Below are 22,174 nucleotides of genomic sequence, written 5' to 3'. Positions count from 1 at the left end.
GAAAACTGCTCTTTTCCTAGAGCTTCACTTGGTAACAAAATAACAGTTTATGAGGGCAAATAATGCCCTATTATTCAGGTGAGAGGCCTGTCAGCCACCCTGCAATCAAAGAATTTAGGGTGAGACCTTGAATGCCCATCTCGCCCATAAAACAGCTCTGTCCAAATGGAAGAGTTTCAACTATTGCAGGCGAAGGCCCACACCTGTTTGTTGAGGCCTTACTGTTCGTAGGCCTAGCTAAGGGGTGATATCGTCAGGCTCCTCTATTTAGCGTTCTCAAAGAGCGGTTTCTACTAAACAGAAAGTCTTTTTAAAATCTACTTTGTCTGTTTTCCCCCAGTCTGAGTAAGAATTGGCAATCTTTGCACTTTGGGAACATTAGAGCACCCCACCCCAAAGTGATTAATAAAATAATGTGAAATTAGTACGTTAGTAAAATCACCATCAAATTCTATTGGGCAGAATCGGAAACATGGACCGTTCATCAAGAGCTCAGCGATGTCGCAGGTCTGGAGAAACCCAAGTTGAGAGTCAAGCTACTGAACTGAAATTGGGGTGGGGGCAGGGATTGCGTCCTCTTTATTCTTTGTGTCCCTAACACCTAGTGGCCCACTCAGATGTTTACTGAATGCCTGAGACAGGAACGTCTGATAGACCGTAAGTTAAAATGCAGTTCAAAGGCCACAGTGGGAAAATAAGGTACTCTATAAGGGAACATGGAGTACCTTGATACTGGATGGCTGGAAATGAGTCCCAGCTTAAACCGACTATGGTCGGCGCTCAAAGACCAAAACAAATACCAAACAAAATAAAAACAAAACAAACAACAACAACAACAACAAAAACAGGGAGAATAGGCAGGAAACAGATTCTGCCTGAAAGCCAGAATCTGTATTCCTGGTCTTTTTCAGCAGGGCCATATAAGTTGTCCAATGATCAAAGACTTTGGTTAGCTACTTTTTCACTTCTTGTCATCTTGGTATAGCCAAATATGAACTGGAGAGTATGCACAGAGGACAGGGGAAGAGGAGCTCTTAAACTTTCTTCTCTACCAGCCATGATTCTGTGTTCGTGAGCTGAGGATCTAACGCTTCCTCTCCTCATGGACCAATTCTCATGTTCATTTGGGTCATACATCTTACATTTTACCCACTCCATGCTTCTCTCGTGGGTGTTAAGACTAGAAAGAAACATTTAAGCGGGTTTATCACAAGTAGATGTAGGAATGTTTAAAAGAGGACACGAATCTATCTGCATCGGAGTTACTGTTCTTCGACTCTGTCAGGATCTGGGAAAAAGCTCAAAGGTTTCTGACCGCCGTCTTCAGGCATTTCATGGTAGACAGAGTAATGCCCCCCACCCCCGCAAGATGTCCACATCCTAATCCTCAGAACCTGGGAATATGTTGTATTACACGGCAAGAAGTAATTGATGTTGCCGATGAACTTAAAATAGGGTTTCTTGAATTATCCGGGTGGGCTCAATGTAATCACGAGTAGAAGAGGCAGGAGTGTTGGAGTGATGTGATGTGAGAAAGGCTGAGCTGGTCGTTACTGGCTCTGAAGATAGAAGGGGTGGCCATGAGCTAAGGAATACAGGCAGCTTCTAGAAGCTGGAAAAGGCAAGAAAATGGATTCTCTCCTAGTACCTCTAGACAAGAACATAATCTGCTTGCACTTTAAAGATCCATTTTGGACTTCTGACCTCCAGAACTGTAAAACAATAAATATGTGTTCTTTTAAGCCACTAAATTTGTTATAGCAACAGGAAACTAATACACACCAATCCAACGTCTTTCATCTATCATTAGTCACTGGGTACCAGATCTAGAAACCAGTACAAAAAGAATCAATTCTTTAGCTGTGTTCGTGTTGATTTGTGGTCAGACTAGTAAATGGCATCTTGTCAACATCTGTCCAGTGAAACATGATTACCAGACAAGAAAGACTGGTTATCTCCTCAAGCTATCCAATGACTCATGTCCTGCCACGCGCATGGCAGAAGATGACAGATTTTCTTTGAACTTGGAAATTTTAGAGTGGCAAGTTCATTTGCAAGTATAAGTTGAAGAGGTCCCTGTGGAAAGGGTAAAATATCCTAACTCAGAGATAGATTCATTAATTCTTTGAAAATGGAAGGTTATATATCAAATATTTTAGTTATGTCTAATCTCTCCATCAGAACGCTGCTTTTATGAATAGCCTTGTAGATCAGTTCCTTTCCTCAGCCTGCAAGAAAGATAATGAAGGTGAGGAGAATAAAAATTGCTTATAGGTGACAAGACAAACCAACCCTACTCTGAACATTCTCCTCGAGTTTCCCACATCTGGTTAACTGCAGCTGAGATTTTTCTAGAGCATAACTTATGGCAGTGCAGAAGGGCCTTAAATAATGATCAATTAGCACCGACAGATATTTATGCTCTTACCGATATTTTCAGATTTTGCTGGTATTTATTGGTTTTTACTCGATGGTTTATTAAATAGTTGGATCACTGGATATACTTTCGTGCTTATGAACTGTCACCCTTTGTCTGAAAAGCACCTCGTGGCTGTGTTTTTATCTACTAGCTCCTGCTGAATTCCTGGAGAAGTCACCTAAACATTCAACTCCAATAGCCAATGACAACTCCAATACGAGAGTCCCCTATGTGGTTTTTGCGTGTGTAAACATTTTTGAGCGTACCTTTTTATCCCAGGGGTTGTATTTATTAACAAAGGCTAATTATCTTTGGAGCAGATATCAGAGTTCTTAAACATGAGTTTTGTTATGCTATAGAACCAATTGTCCCTTGAAAACATTTCTTAAGAAGAAACCTGTAACTGCTACTCTAAATACAGTCTGTCAAGAATGTGTTTGATCTGTGTGGCAAAGCCAAGTAATATGGTCTATAAATAACAGGTGTTCTGTTTCTAAATCAATTCCCTTGCTGACTGCAGGCCTGGCTTTATTCTTCTGGAGCCACGGCCAGTGTTAGAACTGTTGTCATTTCAAATAACTAACCCTCACCAGATGGAGTTAATAGAAGCTCCTAAATTCAGCTAGTGGAGGGCATGTACGCAATTGTCAGAACATTGGCATCTGCCTTAATTGTTGACATTTGGGATCCTGATTTAGTGCCTCCACCACCATCTATCAGCTTCCAGCTGATCAAAGCTTTTCCCCAAAGATGGAAAAGTAGTCAAAATGGCTGCTCACCCACATTTCAGTACAGGCGAAAACCATTTGTCAGGTATAAGAAAGGTGAGTGGAGCCCAAGAGCGTATAGCAGTTGAAGAGTGAAACGAGCCATCGATGCTGGCAGTTATGGAGGCTCCAGGGGCTTGGCTGACCACCTTTCCGGGTTCCCACTCAGTGAGAGGTAAGCACTTCTTCATGGTCGCTCAGTGACAGCATCATAGCTGGAGAAGCTTAGGAACAACGTAGGCTGCCTCATAAATTTAGAGACCTTTGTAAGCACAGGAGGCTTTCGAAACCATTTCCTCCGACCTCTCATTCTACAGAAGCAGACACTGAGGTCAGAGAAGTTAAATGGTTTGGCCAAGGTCACAAAGCAAGTTAGCAAATGAGTGTACAATTCAGGGTCCTGACTAGGCTCCCCAAGTGACCTCTCCTCCGGGTGCGTTTGTTCCCAGCTAGTTTTTAAGTCAGGTGTGGGCCCTTTGGCAACTCCAAGGCTCTGCCCCATGTCACATAGCATGGAGTCCCATCCTTAAGTGCTGGGGACACAGCTGGGCAGAGCCAGGATAGCTGCTACACGTGTGTTTTGCCACGTTGAGTAAATTTTAAAGAAACACAACAAGCAGAAGTGCAATTCTTCATTTCTTTATTTATAAACAGGTTGGGAATGCCGTGTTCCATTTGGGAGCAGGAGTGGGTTTGGAGCCGGGATGGGCACGGGGGTGGGAATGACGGCTGATTCCAGTAGTTTGCGTTATTCAGCACCAGAGCAATTGCTTGGGCATAAGGTCGTGCTTTAACACAGACGCGTATCGTCGTCCTGTCTTATATGTGCAGCAGACTTAAGTATGTATGCTCTTCTTATGGCTTTGTCCCAGAACACATTGTAGTGACACAACAAAAAACTAAAGTCTAGAGAGAAGTACAAGTTGCAAATGCCTCTTGAACTTATTCTCTTTTTTAAAAACCCGATGGCCAAGACTAGCACTGAACGGATGCCTGAGGCACAGGAATGTCTCTGCTCCATTCTGGCTCATCCGACTCAGCTGAGTCTGTGGTGCCATCTTGCATCTCGTCCTGGGATACGGCTGCATGCTCAAATAAGGCCTGAAGATGGAGAGAAAACAAACCCACAATCTTCCCATCCCTCCCTCCAAGGATGGACTCACAGTAACCATAGCCTAAGGTGTGGAGAAAGATTGCAATCCCACAGCTGTGTCCTTTCCCCCTACAGAGCAGAGCAGAAGGTAGACTTAGTCTCAGGGCCACTTTCTTGAGGTTGGTTCCCTTTGCCTTGTAAGGTCCTGGCACATGGGAGCTAGCTTCCCACAAATGGGCCATTCAATGCGACTGATATTACAAGTCTCCCTGGTGTTTTTAGTTGGTGGAAAGGTGAATATTTGATTTCAGGGTCCCTAGAAGGAGGGTATGGCGGCTAATGGAGCAGTGCTGAAATGGGGAATCTAAGGGGCAGGGGGACCCACTGACTTCAGGTGTTGTAAAAGGAAGCCTGACTTTACCTTTTACTGGGTGACACTTGGAACAGAGCGACTATTCTCCCACTCTCGCCCTCTTTCAGCCCCGTTTTTTGCCCATCTTCATTTAATCTATCCTTCCACCACCCGAAGTGCTGTCCTCTCGTCCTCAGTCTGAAGCTTCCATCCTTTTCTAGGGCAAAAGAATCCTTCTTTGCTTTTTGTCATTTCTGCTGACCTCCCCAAGCTTGCGTCATACTTCCTACATCTCTCATTACTGCCTCACTCACTCTTGGCCATTACTGTTAACTGGTTGGCTCAAGCAGAGCAACCCCATCTCCTCCTGAAAAGGAGGGGGTGAAAGAAACTGGCCAGGAATCATCAAAAGTTGGGTTACAGAATCGCCTCCCCCCATTCTTTCTCAGTAGTCTTGTAACCTTAGGAGAATGGGGAGGCATTGTTAGAGGTCAGGAAGGGGAAGTGCGGTGAAATTTAGAACCTGTTGGTTGTTTTGGCCCATCCTTGGATTATCCCAGGCATCGGTCGTTTCTCACAATTGGCAGCCACGATGGCACTGAATCTGAGTCACATACGTGGCACCTGTCAGTATGGTGTATAGGGCCTACAATGATCCCGATGCATCGACCCCATGCTATTTGCTTCAGAGCAGGATTCAGGCAAAAGTGGATCTATCTGCCCTGCGTCATGGAGTAAGCACATAAAAGGGCTTCCCAAAAGTCTCCCCTATAAGTGATGTCCTGAAATGGTTTGAGATTTACTTTAGCCTCCTTTCCTCTCTCCTGTCTTCTTTTGTTCTCACCACCTTGTCTTGCCCAGCTGGTTTCTTCACCCTTTCACTGCTACAAGTCTCACTCAACTGAAGTGGTAGGTTTAAATGCCCAGTTGGTCCTGGGTGCATGACAGACAGAATTAATGGGCACAGTAGAGTGGGGCCTTGTTCTCCCAGTGGAGCAATGTTCTAGCCCTTAACTGCAAAAAGTTTTCTTCTCACATGCCATGTTACTGCCAGCTCTGTCCCACATGAATGCTCAACAGAATTCTGGAGGAAGTGCCACAAACAAGGGGGTTCCAAGCCAGCTTAGCTTCATAATAAACACCACTCATCTCCAGGTGGGCAGGGAGGTAGTTCGACCCCCAACACTAGGGGAGAAAGACATGCCACCTTCCTTCACTGGTTGCTCCACTTGTCACCCAGAAGGCTGGTTCCCAAGGCCCTAGAAAAGGGGTGTTTCTGTCACAAGAGATGCTGGGCTCTGCCCACAAGTTGCTGGTTTGGGTCACTGCTCAGTCAGTCCCCAGTTCTGTCTCTGGCTTTACCGGGACAGCCAGGCAATGCCTCTTCTACCAAAGAGTGTGGTTCTACACCTTGACTCTACCTGCTCACTTCCTACCTGTGATGAGGGGATAGTAACTTCAAACAGGTCAGCAGGAATGCTCTAGGTCTGCATCTCATTTGGCAAACTGAGGGCCAGGGATAACTATAATACTCCCCAGACCATTCAGATGCTGAGCTCAGAACTGAGGTTCCCATAGTGCTATGTGAAACTCTTCAGAGCCTCCCTTCACCCCAAAATATGACAGGCCGTGAGAACAACATACTAATTTCCTGGTTGGTACAAGCCTTTCTACAGAAATCCAGAATGAGCTTTCGACAAAGTTCCCAAGTCACAAAGGAACCAGATAATCCTTGAGATCAAGGATTTCAACGGGGTTATTAGGGAGAGAGCAGGAGAGTATATTGTAAAATGCCACCACCATATTTTCATATTGCATACGATCTATACCCTGGATGGCATGTTTAGAGTGTACATAGAAAAGATGTGTGCAGGTAGCACCCCCTATTGGTATACTATGTGGTTTGGTACATCGAACTGTTACTTGAGGTCTATGAAATTGTTAAGTGGTCAGAAATGGGGAAAGCCATTCCATAATAGCATCCTCTAAAGAGAAGTTTCAGGAGATATCTATCATCTGCTAAATTTGGAGCCAAAGCAAAGCAGCTCCTCTTTTCTTCCTCGATAGCATGTTTTTTTTGTTGTTGTTGCATTTCCCACAGATTAAGGTAATTTTTGGAAAACAAGTCAAACCACTGATGAAAAAATACAACCAGGAGCACATTAGGCCTTATGTGGCTCTCTCTCCTTGACAAAACTGTCCTTTGATAAAGAAGTTAAGAGTCACACTAGACGATCTTTAATACATCTGGCCTAAAGCAAGGCTTTGTCTATGCGCCATGTTCCTGGAACTAGAAAGAATTGATGTGCTGCAGTATCAGGTCTCAGTGGCTAAACTTAGGTTGAAATTCGCTTCTAATGCAACTATTTTTATTGGAGACAACTTTGGCAGAGCTTGGGTGCTAGGAGGCAACGTGCAGGGCCTTAGGAGCTGGAAGTAGCAGGTCGAGGGAATAGCCGCTTCCACAGGGGGTGCACTTGGTAGGGGTAGGTGTTAAGGACTAGAGTAGAAGACACCTCACTTGGTGCAAGTCTAATGGGGGGGTGGTTCTGCATCTTTCCTTAGCAAGTTTAAAGTAGATTGATTCTAGATGACTCTAAGAAGGTTTGTATAGGTTGTCTGGCTGGAAACCTCCATGCAGAGCCCAAGTCTTAGGCTGAATGGAGATGGAGGGAGAGCTGGTCCCGAGGCCTTCCTTTAGCAGAGCTCAGGGTCTTCCTGCTGAGCTGCAGCTCCTGCGACTATTACCCTTCAAACACCACCCAGGCATCCTCAGCGACCCCACCCTCCTCCCCAGCCTGTGTGGTGCGGCTGTTGTCTACCAGCAGCCTTTACTTCTCATCCTCGTCCACCTCACTCAGGCTGCTGATGGAGGCTGAGGCCGCTTTGGGTGAGGAAGGGGGTGAGGTTTTGATTGGGAGCCATGCGAAGGTGGGCGACGGGGAGCGGGAAGGGGACCGGCTCCTGGTGGGGCTGCTCATAGGGCTCTGCTTCGGGGACAAGGCCTGCAGCATTCGGCTACTCCTCTCCTGGAACATCTGCTTCTAGAGAGAAATTTGAGAGAAGGTATCTGTTAGTGAGCATCTGAGACGGCAGTGAAACAGAAAGGAAAGGCAAGAAGGAGAGCTACCACCCCCCACCCCCCAAACGCCTATGCCCACAAACACAGACTTGTACTTCAGCCCACATTGTCCAAGATTCTCTGGGGAGGAGCCGAGTGACACTGAGGCACAGTGAGTTGCCGACACACAAGAGTGCCATCACTGCTGGTTCCCGGCACTCTTGATGCCTTCTTTTCCTCCACCTACAAAATTTGAGTGTCTATTATTGGCCAGGCAAATAGTTGCCCTAAGTACCGGAAGGGTAGCAGGAAATAAATCAAGAATCCTGTCCTCACGGATGTAAAGAGGAATCACACAATAAACAAAATGAACAATATGTGGTATGTCAGATGGAACTACAGTCTGTGAAAAAGACAGAATGAGAGGATAGCAAATAAAAAAGAGGGGTGTGGGCTGGGGGACAAGTGGGTGCAATTATAAATAGGGTAGTCGGAGAAGGCCTCACCGAGAAGGTGCTATTTGAGCAAAGACTTGAAAGAGATGAGGGAGGGGACTACATGAATGGAAATTAGGGGGAAGCACATTCCGGACAGAACCCCAAGGGAGTATGCAGTTCACATTCAAGGAGCAAGGACACAGTGGCTAGAGTGAAGTCACCTACGTGAGGAGGGGCTTATGGCGGGGCGCGGTTAGAAGGAGGTCACCAGAAGAGTAAAAAAAGGACTGCGTCATGTAGGATCTTGGTGGCCATGTGAGAATTTTGGCCTACACTCTGCAGAAGTCTTTTACCTCTGGAGTTCTAAGCAAAAGGGGGACAAACTGACTTTTGGTTTAAAAGGACCAGTCAGGCTGCTGTGCTACAAATAGACTACAGCGAAGTGAGGACAGGAGCAGTGAGGACAGCGGAGAGGCCACAGCAATAAGAATCCAAGACCATGATGGTGCCCCGGACCAGGGTGATGGCCAAGAGGATGGTGAGAAATGGTTAGAGTATGTTTTTTTTCCCCCGTAGTTGTTGTTAAGATATAATTTACTTAAAACTAAAAAGAGCGATTTTAGTTTTAAGTAATAAAACTAATAAATGCTGACAGCTGTGTGATTACCGCCACGATCAAATTATTGGAATGTTCTAGCAGCCACCCAATTCCCTTAGGACCCTTCCTAGTCACCCCTGCACCCCCTGCCTTAGCCTCTGGCAACAGATCTGATTTCTGTCCCTACAGTTTTGGCTTCTCCAGAATGTCATCTAACTGGAATCATGCAGTATGTGGTTTGTCTACATTTTGAGGGCAGAGCCAACAGGACTCACTGACAGATGGGATGTGGGATGTGGGAGAAAGAAGAGGAATGGACTGATTCCAGTTTCTGGCCTGTGAAACTGGAGAGCAGGCGATGACATTTGCTGGTGCAGGGGACTGTGCAGGTGTAAGAGGTTTGAGTGGTAAGATAGATCTTCTAGTCTGGGACTTCAGGTGACTGTTGCTTGGTGCTTTCAGGACCAAACCTTTCCCTGACACTGCCCTTCGTCTTCTGGGGAGCCTGGTCCTGGCCCTGAGCCCCTGGGCACCAGCCTCCTAGAGCTGCCAAGCAATCTGACCTTCTGCTCTTTGCCTGTGGCACAACCCCCGCCCCCCGACTCCATTCCATCCATTTCTGAACGCCCTGCCCAGGCTGCCTGAGCTCTCTGCCCTCTGTTTCTTTCCGTTGCTCATCACTGAGACTCAGTCCCTAGCAGCTCTGTCCAATCTTTTGATCCTAAACTGATCCTGAGAGCCAATTCTCCTATTAGTCATTTTAGACTTTGCCCGTTGTTTGAATTATTCATTTTACAAAGCACTGAGCTCCCTGGGGACCAGATGCTGTACAGGAGGTGGTCATGTCAAAGCTGGGGCTTCAGTGAAACATGGGAAAAGGGGGTTAGGTGGGGAGGGAGCCCATGAGCTGGTGGAGGGCTCGGTGTCCAAGTAGAGGGAGCTAAGTAGAGAGTACTCGGTATGACTGCTTGGTGTGACCAGAAGCCCAAGTGTCTGTTGGGTGGCAGTAGCCTGAGGCTAGAGCACCAGAAGGAGGCTGGATTTTTTCCTCTAAAAGCCCCTGGAAGATTTTAATTAAGGAAGAAGTATGATCAGATTGGTGTTTTAGAAATATCTTTGTGTGTAAGCATAAAAGCAAGGAAAAAAACCATAGAAGAAAAATATTGATGTCTGGCTATATAAACACTTTTGTATCTCAAAAAAGCCACCATGAAATAGGTAAAAAAAAAAAATTTTTTGCAACATTTAACTATAAATTATGGGTCTTAGTATAAAACAAAACTTAAAAATCAAAAAGTAAAAACCTTCATAGAAAAGCGAGCATATGGCATATACAGGCAATTAACAGGACAAAAATGAACCATAAAAAATGTTCAGTATTACTAGTAATCAAACAAATGCAAAATGACTGAAGTGAGATTTTAATATATCTGATTTGTTAAAGATTTTGACATCTTCCCAATTTAAATTTTTTCCCAGTTTTATTGAGATACGGTTGACATATAGCACTTTATAACTTTAAGGTCTACAGCATAATGATTTTACTTACATATATTATGAAATGATTACCACAAGTTTTATATCCATCATCTCATATACATACCAAAACAGAAAAAAATTCCCTCGTGAGAACTCTTAGTATTTACTCTTAACTTTCATATATCCCACACAGCAGTGTTAACGACAGTCCTCGGTTGCACATTACATCCTCAGGACTTATAACTGGAATTTTATACCGGTTAGCCACCTTCATCCAACTTCCCCCGCCCCCCACACCCTGCCTCTTAAAACCACAAATCTGATCTCTTTATCCATGAGATTTTTTTTTTCAGATTTCACATAAGTGAGATCATATAGTATATCTTTCCCTGTCTGACTTATTTCATTTAGCATGATTCCCTCAAGATCCATCCATGTGGTTCACAAGTGGCAAGACTCCTTTTTTATGGCTGAGCAGTATTCCACTGTGTATATGTACATCTATATATACACACACATATGTATATATCACACCACCTTTATCCATGAATAGAAACAGGTGGTTTCCAAGTCTTGGCTATTGTAAATAATGCCACTACGAACATGGGGGTGCAGATATCTGTTTGAGATAATGATTTTGATTCCTTTGGATATATTCCCAGAAGCAGAATTGCTGAATCTTATGGTAGTTCTATTTTTAACTTTTTGAGGAACCTCCATACTGTTCTCTATAGTGGCTGCACCAGTTTACAAATCCCGCCAACAGTACATGAGGTTCCCTGTTCACATCCTCACCAGCATTTATCTCTTGTCTTTTTGATGACAGCAATTCTAACAGGGTGAGGTGATATCTCATTACGGTTTTGATTTGCATTTCCCTGTTGCTTAGTGATGTTGAGTATCTTTTCATGTAACTATAGGCTCTTTGTAGATCATCTTTGAAAAAATGTGTATTCGGTCCCATTTTTAAACTGCGTTGAGGATTTTTTTTGCTATTGAGTTGTATGAGTTTACATATTTTGGATATTAACCCTTTATTAGATGCATGGTTTGCAAGTATTTGTCCCATTCTGTAGGTTCTTTTCATGTTGTTGATTTGTTTCTTTTCCTGTGCCAAAGCTTTTTATATTTGATGTTGTCTTATCTGTTATTTTGTTGCTCGTGTTTTAAGTGTTGTAACCAAAAAATCATCACCAATACCCATGCCAAGGAAGTTTTCTCCTATGTTTTCTTCTAGGAGTTTTATGGTTTCTGGTCTTACATTGAAATCCTTAATCCATTTCAAGTTAATTTTTATGAGTGTAAGACTCACTTTTACATGTGAATATCCAATTTTCCCAGCACCATTTGTCCTTTCTCCATTGAGTATTCTTGGCTCCCTTGCATGGGTTTATTTCTGAGCTCTCAATTCTGTCCCATTGGTCTATGTATCTTTATGCCAGTACCATACTGTTTTGATTACTATAACTTTATAATAAATGTTGCTTGAAATCAGGAAATATGATACCTCCCTTTTTCTTTTTTTTTTCCTCCAGGATTGCTTTGGCTATTTGGAGTCTTTCGTGGTACCACATAAATTTGAGAATTGTTTTTTTCTATTTCCGTAACAATATGCCATTGGAATCTTGGTAGGAATTTCGTTGAATCTATAGATGACTTTGGGTCATATGGGCATTTTAACAATATTAGTTCTTCCAATCCATGAACACAGGATACCTTTCCATTTATTTGTGTTTTCTTCAATTTTTTTCATCAGTGTCATAGTTTTCAGTGTCTAGGTCCTTTACTTCCTGGGTTATATTTATTCCTAAGTATTTTATTGTTTTGATGCCAATGTAACTGGGATTGTTTCTTTTTCAGATAATTCACTCTTAACGTGTAAAATTCAACTGATTTTTGTATTAATTTTGTAACCTGCAAGTTTTCTGAATTCGTTGATTAGATCTAACAGTTTTTGTGTGGAGTCTTTAGGATTTTCTATATATAAAATCATGTCATCTGCAAAAAGAGACAATTTTACTTCCTTTCTAATGCTTTGCATTTTTTTTCTTGTCTGATAGCTCTGGCTAGGACTTTCAGTATTACATTGAATAGAAGTGGTGAGAATGGGCACCCTTGTCTTGTTCCTCATCTTAGGGGAAAGGCTTTCAAATTTTCATCATTGAGTATGTCAGCTGTGGCCTTGTCGTATATGGCCTTTACTATGTTGAGGTATGTGCCTTCTGTACCTAGCTTAAGAGTTTTCATCATGAGTGGATGTTGAATTTTGTCAGATGCCTTTTCTATGTCTATTGAGATATGATCTCTTCTATTAATGTGATGTATCCCATTGACTTTGTCTGTTGAACCATCCTTGCATCCTAGGGATAAGAATGCTCTTTTTAATGTGCTGCTGAATTTGGTTTGCTAGTATTTTATTGAGAATTTTTGCCTCTCTATTCATCAGGGATATTGACCTGTAGTTTTCTTTTCAGCGTCATTTTCTGGCTTTGTATTAGGGTAATGCTAGCCTCATAAAATGAGTTTGAGAGTGTTCTCTCTGTGATTTTTTTTTTTTAGAAGAGATTGAGAAGGACTGGCATTAATCCTTCAATGTTTGGTAAAATTCACCAGTGAAGCCATCTGTTCTTGGGGTTTTTTTCACTGGGAGATTTTTGATTCCCCTTTAATTTATTTGATCCATTGGTTGTTCAGAAGATTGTTTAATTTTCATGTATTCATGAATTTTCCAATTTTCCTGTTCTTGATTTTTAGTTTCATACCATTGTGGTCAGAGAAGATGCATCGTATACTTTTAGTTTTCTTGAATTTGCTAAGACTTGTTTTGCGATATAACATGTGGTCTATCCTAGAAAATGTTCTATGTATGCTTGAGAAGAATGTGTATTCTGCTGTTGTCAGATAGAATTATCTGTATGTCTGTTAGGTCTATTTGGTCTATAGAGTTATTCAAATCTACTGTTTCCTTATTGATTCCCTGTCTGGATGATATATCCATTTCTTTATATATTCCCCATTGGTAGGTAATTATTGGTAGGTAATTACTATGTTCTTTATATATTCCCCATTGTTAAGAGTGGGGAATTAGAGTCCCCGACTCTTATTGCTGTTTATTTCTCCTTTTAGCTCTGTTAGTTTTTGCTTAATATATCTGGGTGCTGAAGGTCATTATATAATGAAGAGGTCAATCAATCAAAAAGGTCTAACAAGAAGGTTTAAACCTTCTTGATTGATTGACCTCTTCATTATATGACCTTCTTTGTTTTTGTTTGTTTGTTTGTTTTTACCATTTTTAAGTCCATTTTTTTTTTCTGGTGTGTCACCAGTATACTATCTATATAAGTATAGCTATTTCTATGTTGGGGGATATTTGCTTAAAATATCTTTTTCCATCCGTTCACTCTCAGTCTATGTATGTCTTTAAGGCTAAAGTGCTCTCTTGTGGGCAACACATCATTGGATCTTGTTTTTTAAATCCATTCAGCCATTCTATGTCTTTTTGATTGGAGAATTTACATTTATAGTAATTATTGGTAGGTAAGGACTTACTATTGCCATTTTGTTAATTGTCTTATGGTTCTTTTATAGATCCATTATTCTTTGTTTCATACCCTCCTGTCTTTTTCTGTGTGTTGATGTCTTTTGGTATTAGCATGTTTTGACTTGTTATGTTCTTTTGTGTAATTACTACAGGTTTTCCCCTGTGGATATCATGAGGCTTACATCGTACATCTTAACACCCTATTTTAAACTGATAATCACTTCAATGGAATTCTTAAACTTTATGCTTTCACTTCTCTGCCTCACATTTTAGGTTATTGATGTTAGTTAACATATTTTTTATTGTGTAAACAATAATAGATTATTTGTAGTTCTAGTTATTTTTCTACATTTGTTTTCTAACTTTTAATTTAGTTGTAAGTGTATCACTATTACCATATTACAGAATCTAAATTTGACTATATATTCACCATTATCAGTGAGTTTTATGCTACTTTTATTTTTTTTGAGAAAGATGAAGGGGAGGATTCAGGGTTGTAATTGAAAATTTTTTCACTTTTATCAGTGGAGAGCTTAAAGATTATGACTGAGGTCTAGAGCTTATTGTAATCTAGGCCTATATAACATTATCTAACTAAAAGTCACTAGTGACCCATTTGAGAAGCTCAGGCTAAACAAAACCCAGCCTAGAAACTTGGAAGACATTGTAGCCCATCCAGCTCATTGATAAATCCTTGAAGCTTTAACCCCGCCTCCACCCCCCAATTTACAATGCCTTCTTTTTAGGAAAAGGATGGCGGAATTACTTTGCATTGGAATTAGTGGCATAAAGAGGTACCTTCTCATCTAAGAAATGCTAATTCATCTCCAACCCTGGTCATTTGCTATCTATTAAAAATATCCTGACAGCCTGAATCTCATTACCATGGCAGCAGGTCTGGCTCCCAAGAATAACCTTCTAAGGAAGATGAAATATATACCAGTGCATCTAATACCAGAGCAGTGACATTCATATTTTTTGCAGCATGTAACAGCCCAACCTTTAGTGTACTGTGTATACTTTTTTCCCCATCCTCTACCACCTCTATCCACCCTGGCAACCATCAGCTTGTTCTTTATATCTAGAGGTCGGTTTCTGTTTTGTTTATTTGTTTTTTAGATTCCACATATAAGTGAACTCATGTAATAGTCGTCCTCTAATTTATTTCGCTTAGCATAACACCCTCTAGGTCCATCCATGTGGTTGCAAATGGCAAGATTTCATTCTTTTTTATTGCTGAGTAATAATCATATACACACACATATCCATTCATTGATCAATGGACATCCATGTTGCTTCCATATCTTGGCTACTGTAAGTAATGCTACAATGAACATAAGGGTTCATATATCTTTCCAAATTACTGTTTTTGTTTTCTTCAGAAAAATACCCAGAGGTAGAATTCCTAAGTTGCATGGCAGCTCTACTACTCATTTTTTGAGGAATCTCCATACGGTTTTCCACAGTGATTGCACCAATTTACAATCCAACCAACAGTGTAGGAGGGTTCCCTTTTCTCCACATCCTCACAAGCACTTGTTATTTATATAAATAACAAGTGTATACCTTCTTATGTTCTTATGTTTTTACTCAAAGAACACCATTTAGCATTTCTTGTAAGGCAGGTCTAGAGGTGATAAACTCCCTCAGCTTTTGTTTGTTCAGAAAAGTCTTTAGTTCGCCTTCATTTCTGAAGACAGCTTTGCCAGGTATAGAATTCTTGGTCAACAGTCCCCCTCCCCAATATTTTGAAATCATTCCATTCTCTCCTGGCCTGAAATGTTTCTGTTGAGAAATCTATCAATAGTCTTAGAGTTCCCTTGTATATAACCTTCTTTTCTCTTCTTTCACAATTCTTTTAGTCATTGATGATTTAATTATAATGTGTGTCAGTGTAGCCCTATTTGGGTTCAACTTCTCTGGGATCTTCTGTACTGCATAGATCTGGATGTCCAGTTCTCTCCCTAGGTATGGGAAGTTTACAGCCATTATTGCTTTAAACATACTTTCTGTCTCGTTTTCTTTGTTGTCTCCTTCTGGAATTCCCATAATGTGGACATTGTTTCTTTTGACTGTATCCTATAAGTCCTGTAGGCTTTCTTTACTCCTTTTCACTTTTTTCTTTTTTGCTCCTCTGACTGGATAATTTTAAATGCCCAATGTCTTAGGTCGCTGATTCTTTCTTCTGCATAATTAAGCCTTGTTTTGAAGCTCTCTGTTGGATTCTTTAGTGCAATCATTGTATTTGTCAGCTCTAGGATTTATGGGGTTTTGTTTTTAATTTATTTTTCAATTACGGTTGGCATACAACATTAATTTCAGGTGTTTAATGGTTTCTGGTTCTTTGTCCAAGTTCTCATTTTGTTCATGCATTGTTTTCCTAATTTCACTGTTGTCTGTGTGTTCTTGTAGTTCACTAAACTTCTTAAAGAGTATTATTTTGAATTGATAGTTCACAGATGTCCATTTCTCTAGGTCAGTTATTGGAGCTTTGTTAGTTTCCTTTGGCGGCATAATGTTCACCAGATAATTTTCTGTGATCCTAGGTTCCTTATATTGGTACCTGCACATTCAAGTAAGCAGTCTCCTCTTTCAGACTTTTACAGGTTCACTTTGGCAGAGATGGTTCTTTACCAGTCAGCTCACTTTGGATTTCTGGATGTTTCTGCTGATAACATCCTTGGGCAGGGTTTGCTATCAGGGTCTATTTTTGGGTAAGGCCACTGCCCAAGCTCTGAAGTTGGTGGTGGGGAGGGTTTGCCAGTGGCTGAGAACGGTTGTTTAAGATTGCTACTTTGGTTCCCTGCCCAAGGGAGGCTGTGGGATGGGCTCCACAGTTGCCTGGGTTCTCTGGTCCAGATTAATAGATTCTGGACTCTGTATGATACTCAGCAGTAGGTGGGACTATAAATTAGCTTTTCTGCCCTCGTAAGGCAGCAGGACAAGCCCTAGGGCCTGCATGATTTGTTCGGGAACCCAAACCAGGTAATACTGTGCATTGAATTCCGTGACCATACAGGGGCACTGGTTTTGTTCTGTAGATGGGGAGAGGCATGTGCTCTCTGTTCAAGTGCCACTATAAAAATCAGGGCTGTTGGATAGGCTACGCAGCTTCCTATGTGCTCTGGTTAGGTTCCTTTGTCAGGCGGGCTGAAAGTCGTATTCACCAATGGGCAGGGCTACAAATTAATCTCACTGCACCAGCATAGTGGGAGAACTAGCTCCAAGGCCAGAAAGGTTCTTTGTGTTCTTGACTCAAGTTGACCTGTGCCCCAAGTTCCCTGCCTGAACAGAGCCACAGGCTTTGCTCTGCAGACTATCAGCTCTGCCTATAGGACTCTCTGCTTGAGTGTTGGTGGGCTACACAGATTTCTAGGTGTTATGGCCAGGCTTCCTGGTTGGGCAGGGCTATGACTCAGCTCCCCCGCCTGGGCAGAGGCAGACCAGGCTCCAGAGCCATAAAAATCTTTGGGTACCCAAATCAGGCAAACCTGTACCCTGCTGAGTTCCCTGGTCAGACTGCACCATCACTTGGCTCTGCAGATGAGCAAATATACTGGTATGGACTACTACTTGAGTGCTGCAGGCAGGAACTTGGTCTGCCAAGATCACAGTGCTGGTTGTTGCCAGCCCTTCCCACTTTTCTGACAGTGAGATTCCGAGTGATCAAGTCCTGCAGATTCCCCTGCAATCCCTGTGGGGCAAGACTGGACAGGGGACTTTCAAAAAGTGACCTACAATGATGAAGCTGAATGTCTATCTTGGGCTCTTTTCCCACTAGAGGAACCATAGGCTCAGGGGAGACCTCTTGACATGGTGCTATTCCAGCCTGGGGTAGGGGCAATTGGTTAGCATGTAGCTGTTCCTCTAACCCTTCTAATGCAGTCTGTCTTGGTGCAGGGTGGTGCTTCAGCCTTACCCATGTGTTCTAGAATTCTCCCAGTAATGTCTTGTCAGAGGGAGCAATCAGAATGACCTAGTTGCCGTCTTGGTGATGTCAGTCTCCCAAGATTTTTTAAAATTTGTAATGGTCAGTGCTGATGAAGGTTCAGGAAAAAGATCATACCCATGTTACTTATAGTGGAAGGGTAAAATAGTGCTTTTCTGTGGGATAATTTGGAAAAAGGTCTAAAAATTTTTTTCCCGAGGAAATGATCAGAAATGTAAGTAAATATTTATTGTGCACACGGACATTCATTGTAGTGTCATAACAGACAAAACTGGAAACTTCCTAAATAGGTGAGAGAAATCTTACACAACTGAGAGGCTACACTAAGCAGCTGATGAAAATCAAGTCTTTAAAGAATATTTAATGAGAAAATGTCGGGAGCTATTGCAAAGTAAAACTGATACTAGACAGTACGTTATGCACGATCCTAGTTTTGTAAAAGGTCATATATACATGTAGACAGAAAAGATTGGGGCAATACCCCCAAAACATGAACAGTGACAACTCTGGGTGATGTGACTGTAGGTGATAAAACTATAGGTGACTTTTTGTCTTTTTATTCTTTACTTCTAATAGTTCTGTAATGAACATATATTACTTTTATCATTAAAAAAATATGATAGGGAGAAAGAGATAACTGAGGCAGGGAGATTAGGCTGGAGTACACTGCTATAATGACATGGATGAGAAAATATTAAGGCTTCTGGCGCATCATCAATTCCCCCAAACATTCATTTTCCCTTTATAACCTGTGGGCCATTACTTTTTAAAATCTGAAGTCTCCTCTAGCAGATATAATACAGACGACTTTCTGATTACTAAGATCATTTCCAGACTTAAAGTTCCACAATTCTACAAATACACCAATTATGCACCTTCCATTAAACGTACTGATAACTCTGCCAAAAGAACCAACTCCCCTCAAAATCAAATAGGGAAAAAAATGGTATAAAGGCCATTATGAGACAAAATCAAATGCCAAAAGAATAGGTGGTCTACCACTAACAGCAACATTTAAAAAAATCCTTGAACTTTTAGTATGTACTTTGAAGTATGTATTTTTGTTACTGTAATCTTTAAGTATATTTTTTAGTGGCAGCCATTAGCCCTCCTGCTGTTAATGGATTGTCAGAACTTCCATTAGAAGCCCACTTTCTAAAGGAATCTACAACTTGTCTACTATAGTTTGACTCAAGCTCATAAGTGAAGATCTGCCTAAAGGGATGAAATAATTTGAATCCTTAATGATAAACAATGGTTTTGTACTTCATAAAACACGATATCCATACAAAGTAACTGTGAGTCTCGATTTGCAAGCTCTCTGATCTGTTACTGGTGCATTTTGAAGGGTGATTTCCCCTGTGAAGCAGCTGAATTGAATCAGGTCAGGAGACAGTTTGTAATGAGCTTCCTGGGAAGAAAAGCACTTTAGAAATACAACAAATAATGAAGACCCTAGTTCTGGTTTGGCATTTTCAAGGAGAAAAGGTATTTAAATTCAGTCTTTTATTGTATTAAGAGGTTTCCATTTATAAAGTTTTCTCCCAAGAATAATCCCATTTATAGTCATGTCCATATGAAAGTAATCATTTTCCCCTCCTACAAAGTTTTCCCTTTTAAGAAGTTTTAACATCTCTGGAGGCAGTAAATGTCATGACAAATGTCTTTAAAGGTTTCATTATTTCAAATATATTCTGGCATATCTGCCCAAAAAGAAATGAAAAATATCCTAGTTACATCTGGTTTGGACCCCTGATAAACAATGGAACTCAAGGAGAGTTTCGGTTGTGGCCAGATCAATAAACAACTACTGCTTACACAGTGCCTGACACGTGCCTGCCAGGCACTGAAAGGGCTTCAAATTTATGTATGAAATAATTCAATCCTCACAACAACCCTAGGAGATGGCTGAGAGGCCAAGGAATTTGCTCAGAGCTACCCGGCCAGGAAGTGAGCCCTTTCTCATGACCAACTCTCTCTAACTAGCTACTTTCATAAGAAGCTTTTCATGTTTGTTCGTGTTTTACTTGTGTGTTTGTTGGAAGACAAATTTTGAAACCACTGTCAAAAAGACTCAAGTGGGAAATCTAACTCATATCTACAAACTGAATTTTATATTTCTTTTCTCCAAATCAAAACAGCCTTAAAAATTAGCAGTGCCATTAGGATGGCTATTATAAAAACATAAAAAAGAAGTACTAGAGAGGATGTAGAGAAATGAGGACTCTTGTGCAATGTGGTGAGAATATAAAATGGTGCAGCAACTGTGAAAAACAGTATGGCAGTTCCTCAAAAAACTTACAATTACCATATGATTTAGCAATTCCACTTTTGTGTATCCACCCAAAATAATTGAAAGCAGGGACTTAAACGGTTATTTGTACATCTGTTTACATCAGCATTATTCACAATAGCCAAAAGGTGAAAACAATCCAAATGTCCACCAGCGGGTGAATGGATAAACAAAATGCGGTAGATATAAATAATATCCCATTGTATATGTGTGCACATGTGTGTATATACACATGAGATTTTTTCTTTTGTTAGCACGGTATAGGGTATTTCCATGATAGAAGCGGAAAAGATACATTTCGTCTATTACAAAGTACTATGGAGGGTTTTCCTGGCATGGAAAATCTGAAAGTTGACCAAAGACTCATTCTTTCAAAAATTTAGTGATAGCACACTATGTATGGTTCTGCCATTAATATAAGCTTTAAGGACACAGGAGTAAATAACAGAGAAAAAAGTCTATGCTCACATTTATTTTTTTAATTCAGGTATGATTGACATGTAAGTTTCAGTTGTACAACATAATGATCTGGTATTTGTATATATTGCAAAATGATCACCACAAGACTAACATCTGTCACCATACACAATTACAAAATTTTGTATGATACAACTTTTAAGATCTAGTCTCTTAGCAACTTTCAAATATATAATGTATAGCATGTATATTATGGTAATACAGTAATGTACTGTACAGTAATACAGTATTAAATCTAGTCATGATGCTATACATTACATCCCCAAGGCTTATTTATTTTTTAACTGAAAGTTTATACCTTTTGACCGCCTTCATCCATTTTATTCACCTCTCTACACCCTGCATCTGGCAACCACCAATCTGTTATCTGTATCTATGATCTCAAGCTCATTTTTCCCCTTTATATCTGAATACATTTTAAAGCTCCACATTTTTACTCTCCTCACCCCAGACACTTTGTTCTGATGTCACCTTTTACATCTTTTTATCTTGCGTATCCCTTAACTGTTCCTGTAGTTATAGTTTTTACTACTTTTGTCTTTTAACCTTCATATTAGCTTTCTAAGTGATCTAAAAAACAAAATAAGACAAACGTATAGATTCAGAGAATAATTTGATCACCGCAAGGTGGGAGGGGGTCTGGGGGATGGGTGAAAAAGGTGAAAGGACTAACAAGTACAAATTGCCTGTTATAAAAATAGTCACGGGGATATAGAGTACAGTATATAGAATGGGGATATAGAGTACAGTATATAGAATATAGTCAATAATATTGTCATAACTATGGTACTAGACTTATCGAGGTGATCACTTCAGAAGTTATGTAAACATCTGATCACCATGTTGTACACCTGAAACTAATATAATGTATGTCAACTGTAACTGAAAAATTTCAAAAATTTAAAGACTAGCTTTTGTCTTAGACTCTCTTTATCGCTTGCTCACTCTGGGGGAAGAAAGCTGTCATGTCATAAGGACACATGGGCAGCTGCATGGAAAGGCCCACGTGCTGTGAAACTGAGGTATCCAGTCAACCTCAGTGACTGTGGAAGAGGATCCTCCAGCCATCGACGACTGCAGCTCCAGCTGACATCTTGACTGAAACTTCATGAGAGACCCCAAGTCATCACTATCCAGTTAAGCTGCTTCCTGATTTCTGACCTTCACAAACTGTGAGATAATGTTTGTTGTTTTTAAGTCACTAAGTTTGGGGGTAATTTGTTACATACTAATAGATAACTAATACAACCATGGACACCATGGTTTTTGCTTGCTTAGGGAGTAAGCCGACAGTACCTCTCCTGAATGTAGATGACCTTGCCTAAAGTGCCACTTTGGCATCTGGCTTTGTCACAAAGCCTTTGAAAAGTTTTGGAAAACCTCAGTTTCTCCACAATGCCACACCCCGAAGTAAAGCAAAGTGACCGCATCCCGTGGACATTCCTATCATGAGGGACGACACGTTGCTAGCTGGGAGTAAGAGGCTGAGCCCAAGGTTCTATCCCAGTCCCTCCAAACTCCTGTGAGACCATAGGAAAGTTTCATAATTTTTCTAGGCCTTTGTTTCTTTATAACACAAGACTACTTTCTTGTGTGGTTAAAATGGGTATAGTAGACATGAAAGGACTTTGGAAAAGAATTTAACCTGCTACATAGAACTTCCAGACAGTAACATCATCATCATCATGGCTGCTACCACCACCACTTT

At 41.0% G+C, this 22,174-nt stretch overlaps 1 protein-coding gene across 3 annotated transcripts in view; it reads right to left on the bottom strand.

Annotated features, from left to right (window-relative positions):
• Window positions 1–3,809: 3,809 nt before the first annotated feature.
• PCYT1B (phosphate cytidylyltransferase 1B, choline) overlaps window positions 3,810–22,174 on the bottom strand; it is an 80,293-nt gene continuing 61,928 nt past the window's right edge. For all 3 annotated transcript variants that reach the window (XM_039872465.1, XM_039872466.1, XM_039872467.1), the window contains exon 8: window positions 3,810–7,675. In XM_039872465.1, coding sequence (XP_039728399.1) covers window positions 7,463–7,675 — 213 coding nt within the window. In that variant the 3' untranslated portion in view covers window positions 3,810–7,462. The remainder of the gene's footprint in view (window positions 7,676–22,174) is intronic.

The sequence above is a fragment of the Pteropus medius genome, unplaced genomic scaffold, assembly GCF_902729225.1.
Source record: "Pteropus medius unplaced genomic scaffold, Ma_sr-lr_union100, whole genome shotgun sequence".
NCBI lineage: Eukaryota > Metazoa > Chordata > Mammalia > Chiroptera > Pteropodidae > Pteropus > Pteropus medius.
Note: the sequence above shows the minus strand (reverse complement) of the source record. Positions and strands in the feature narration are given on the sequence as shown.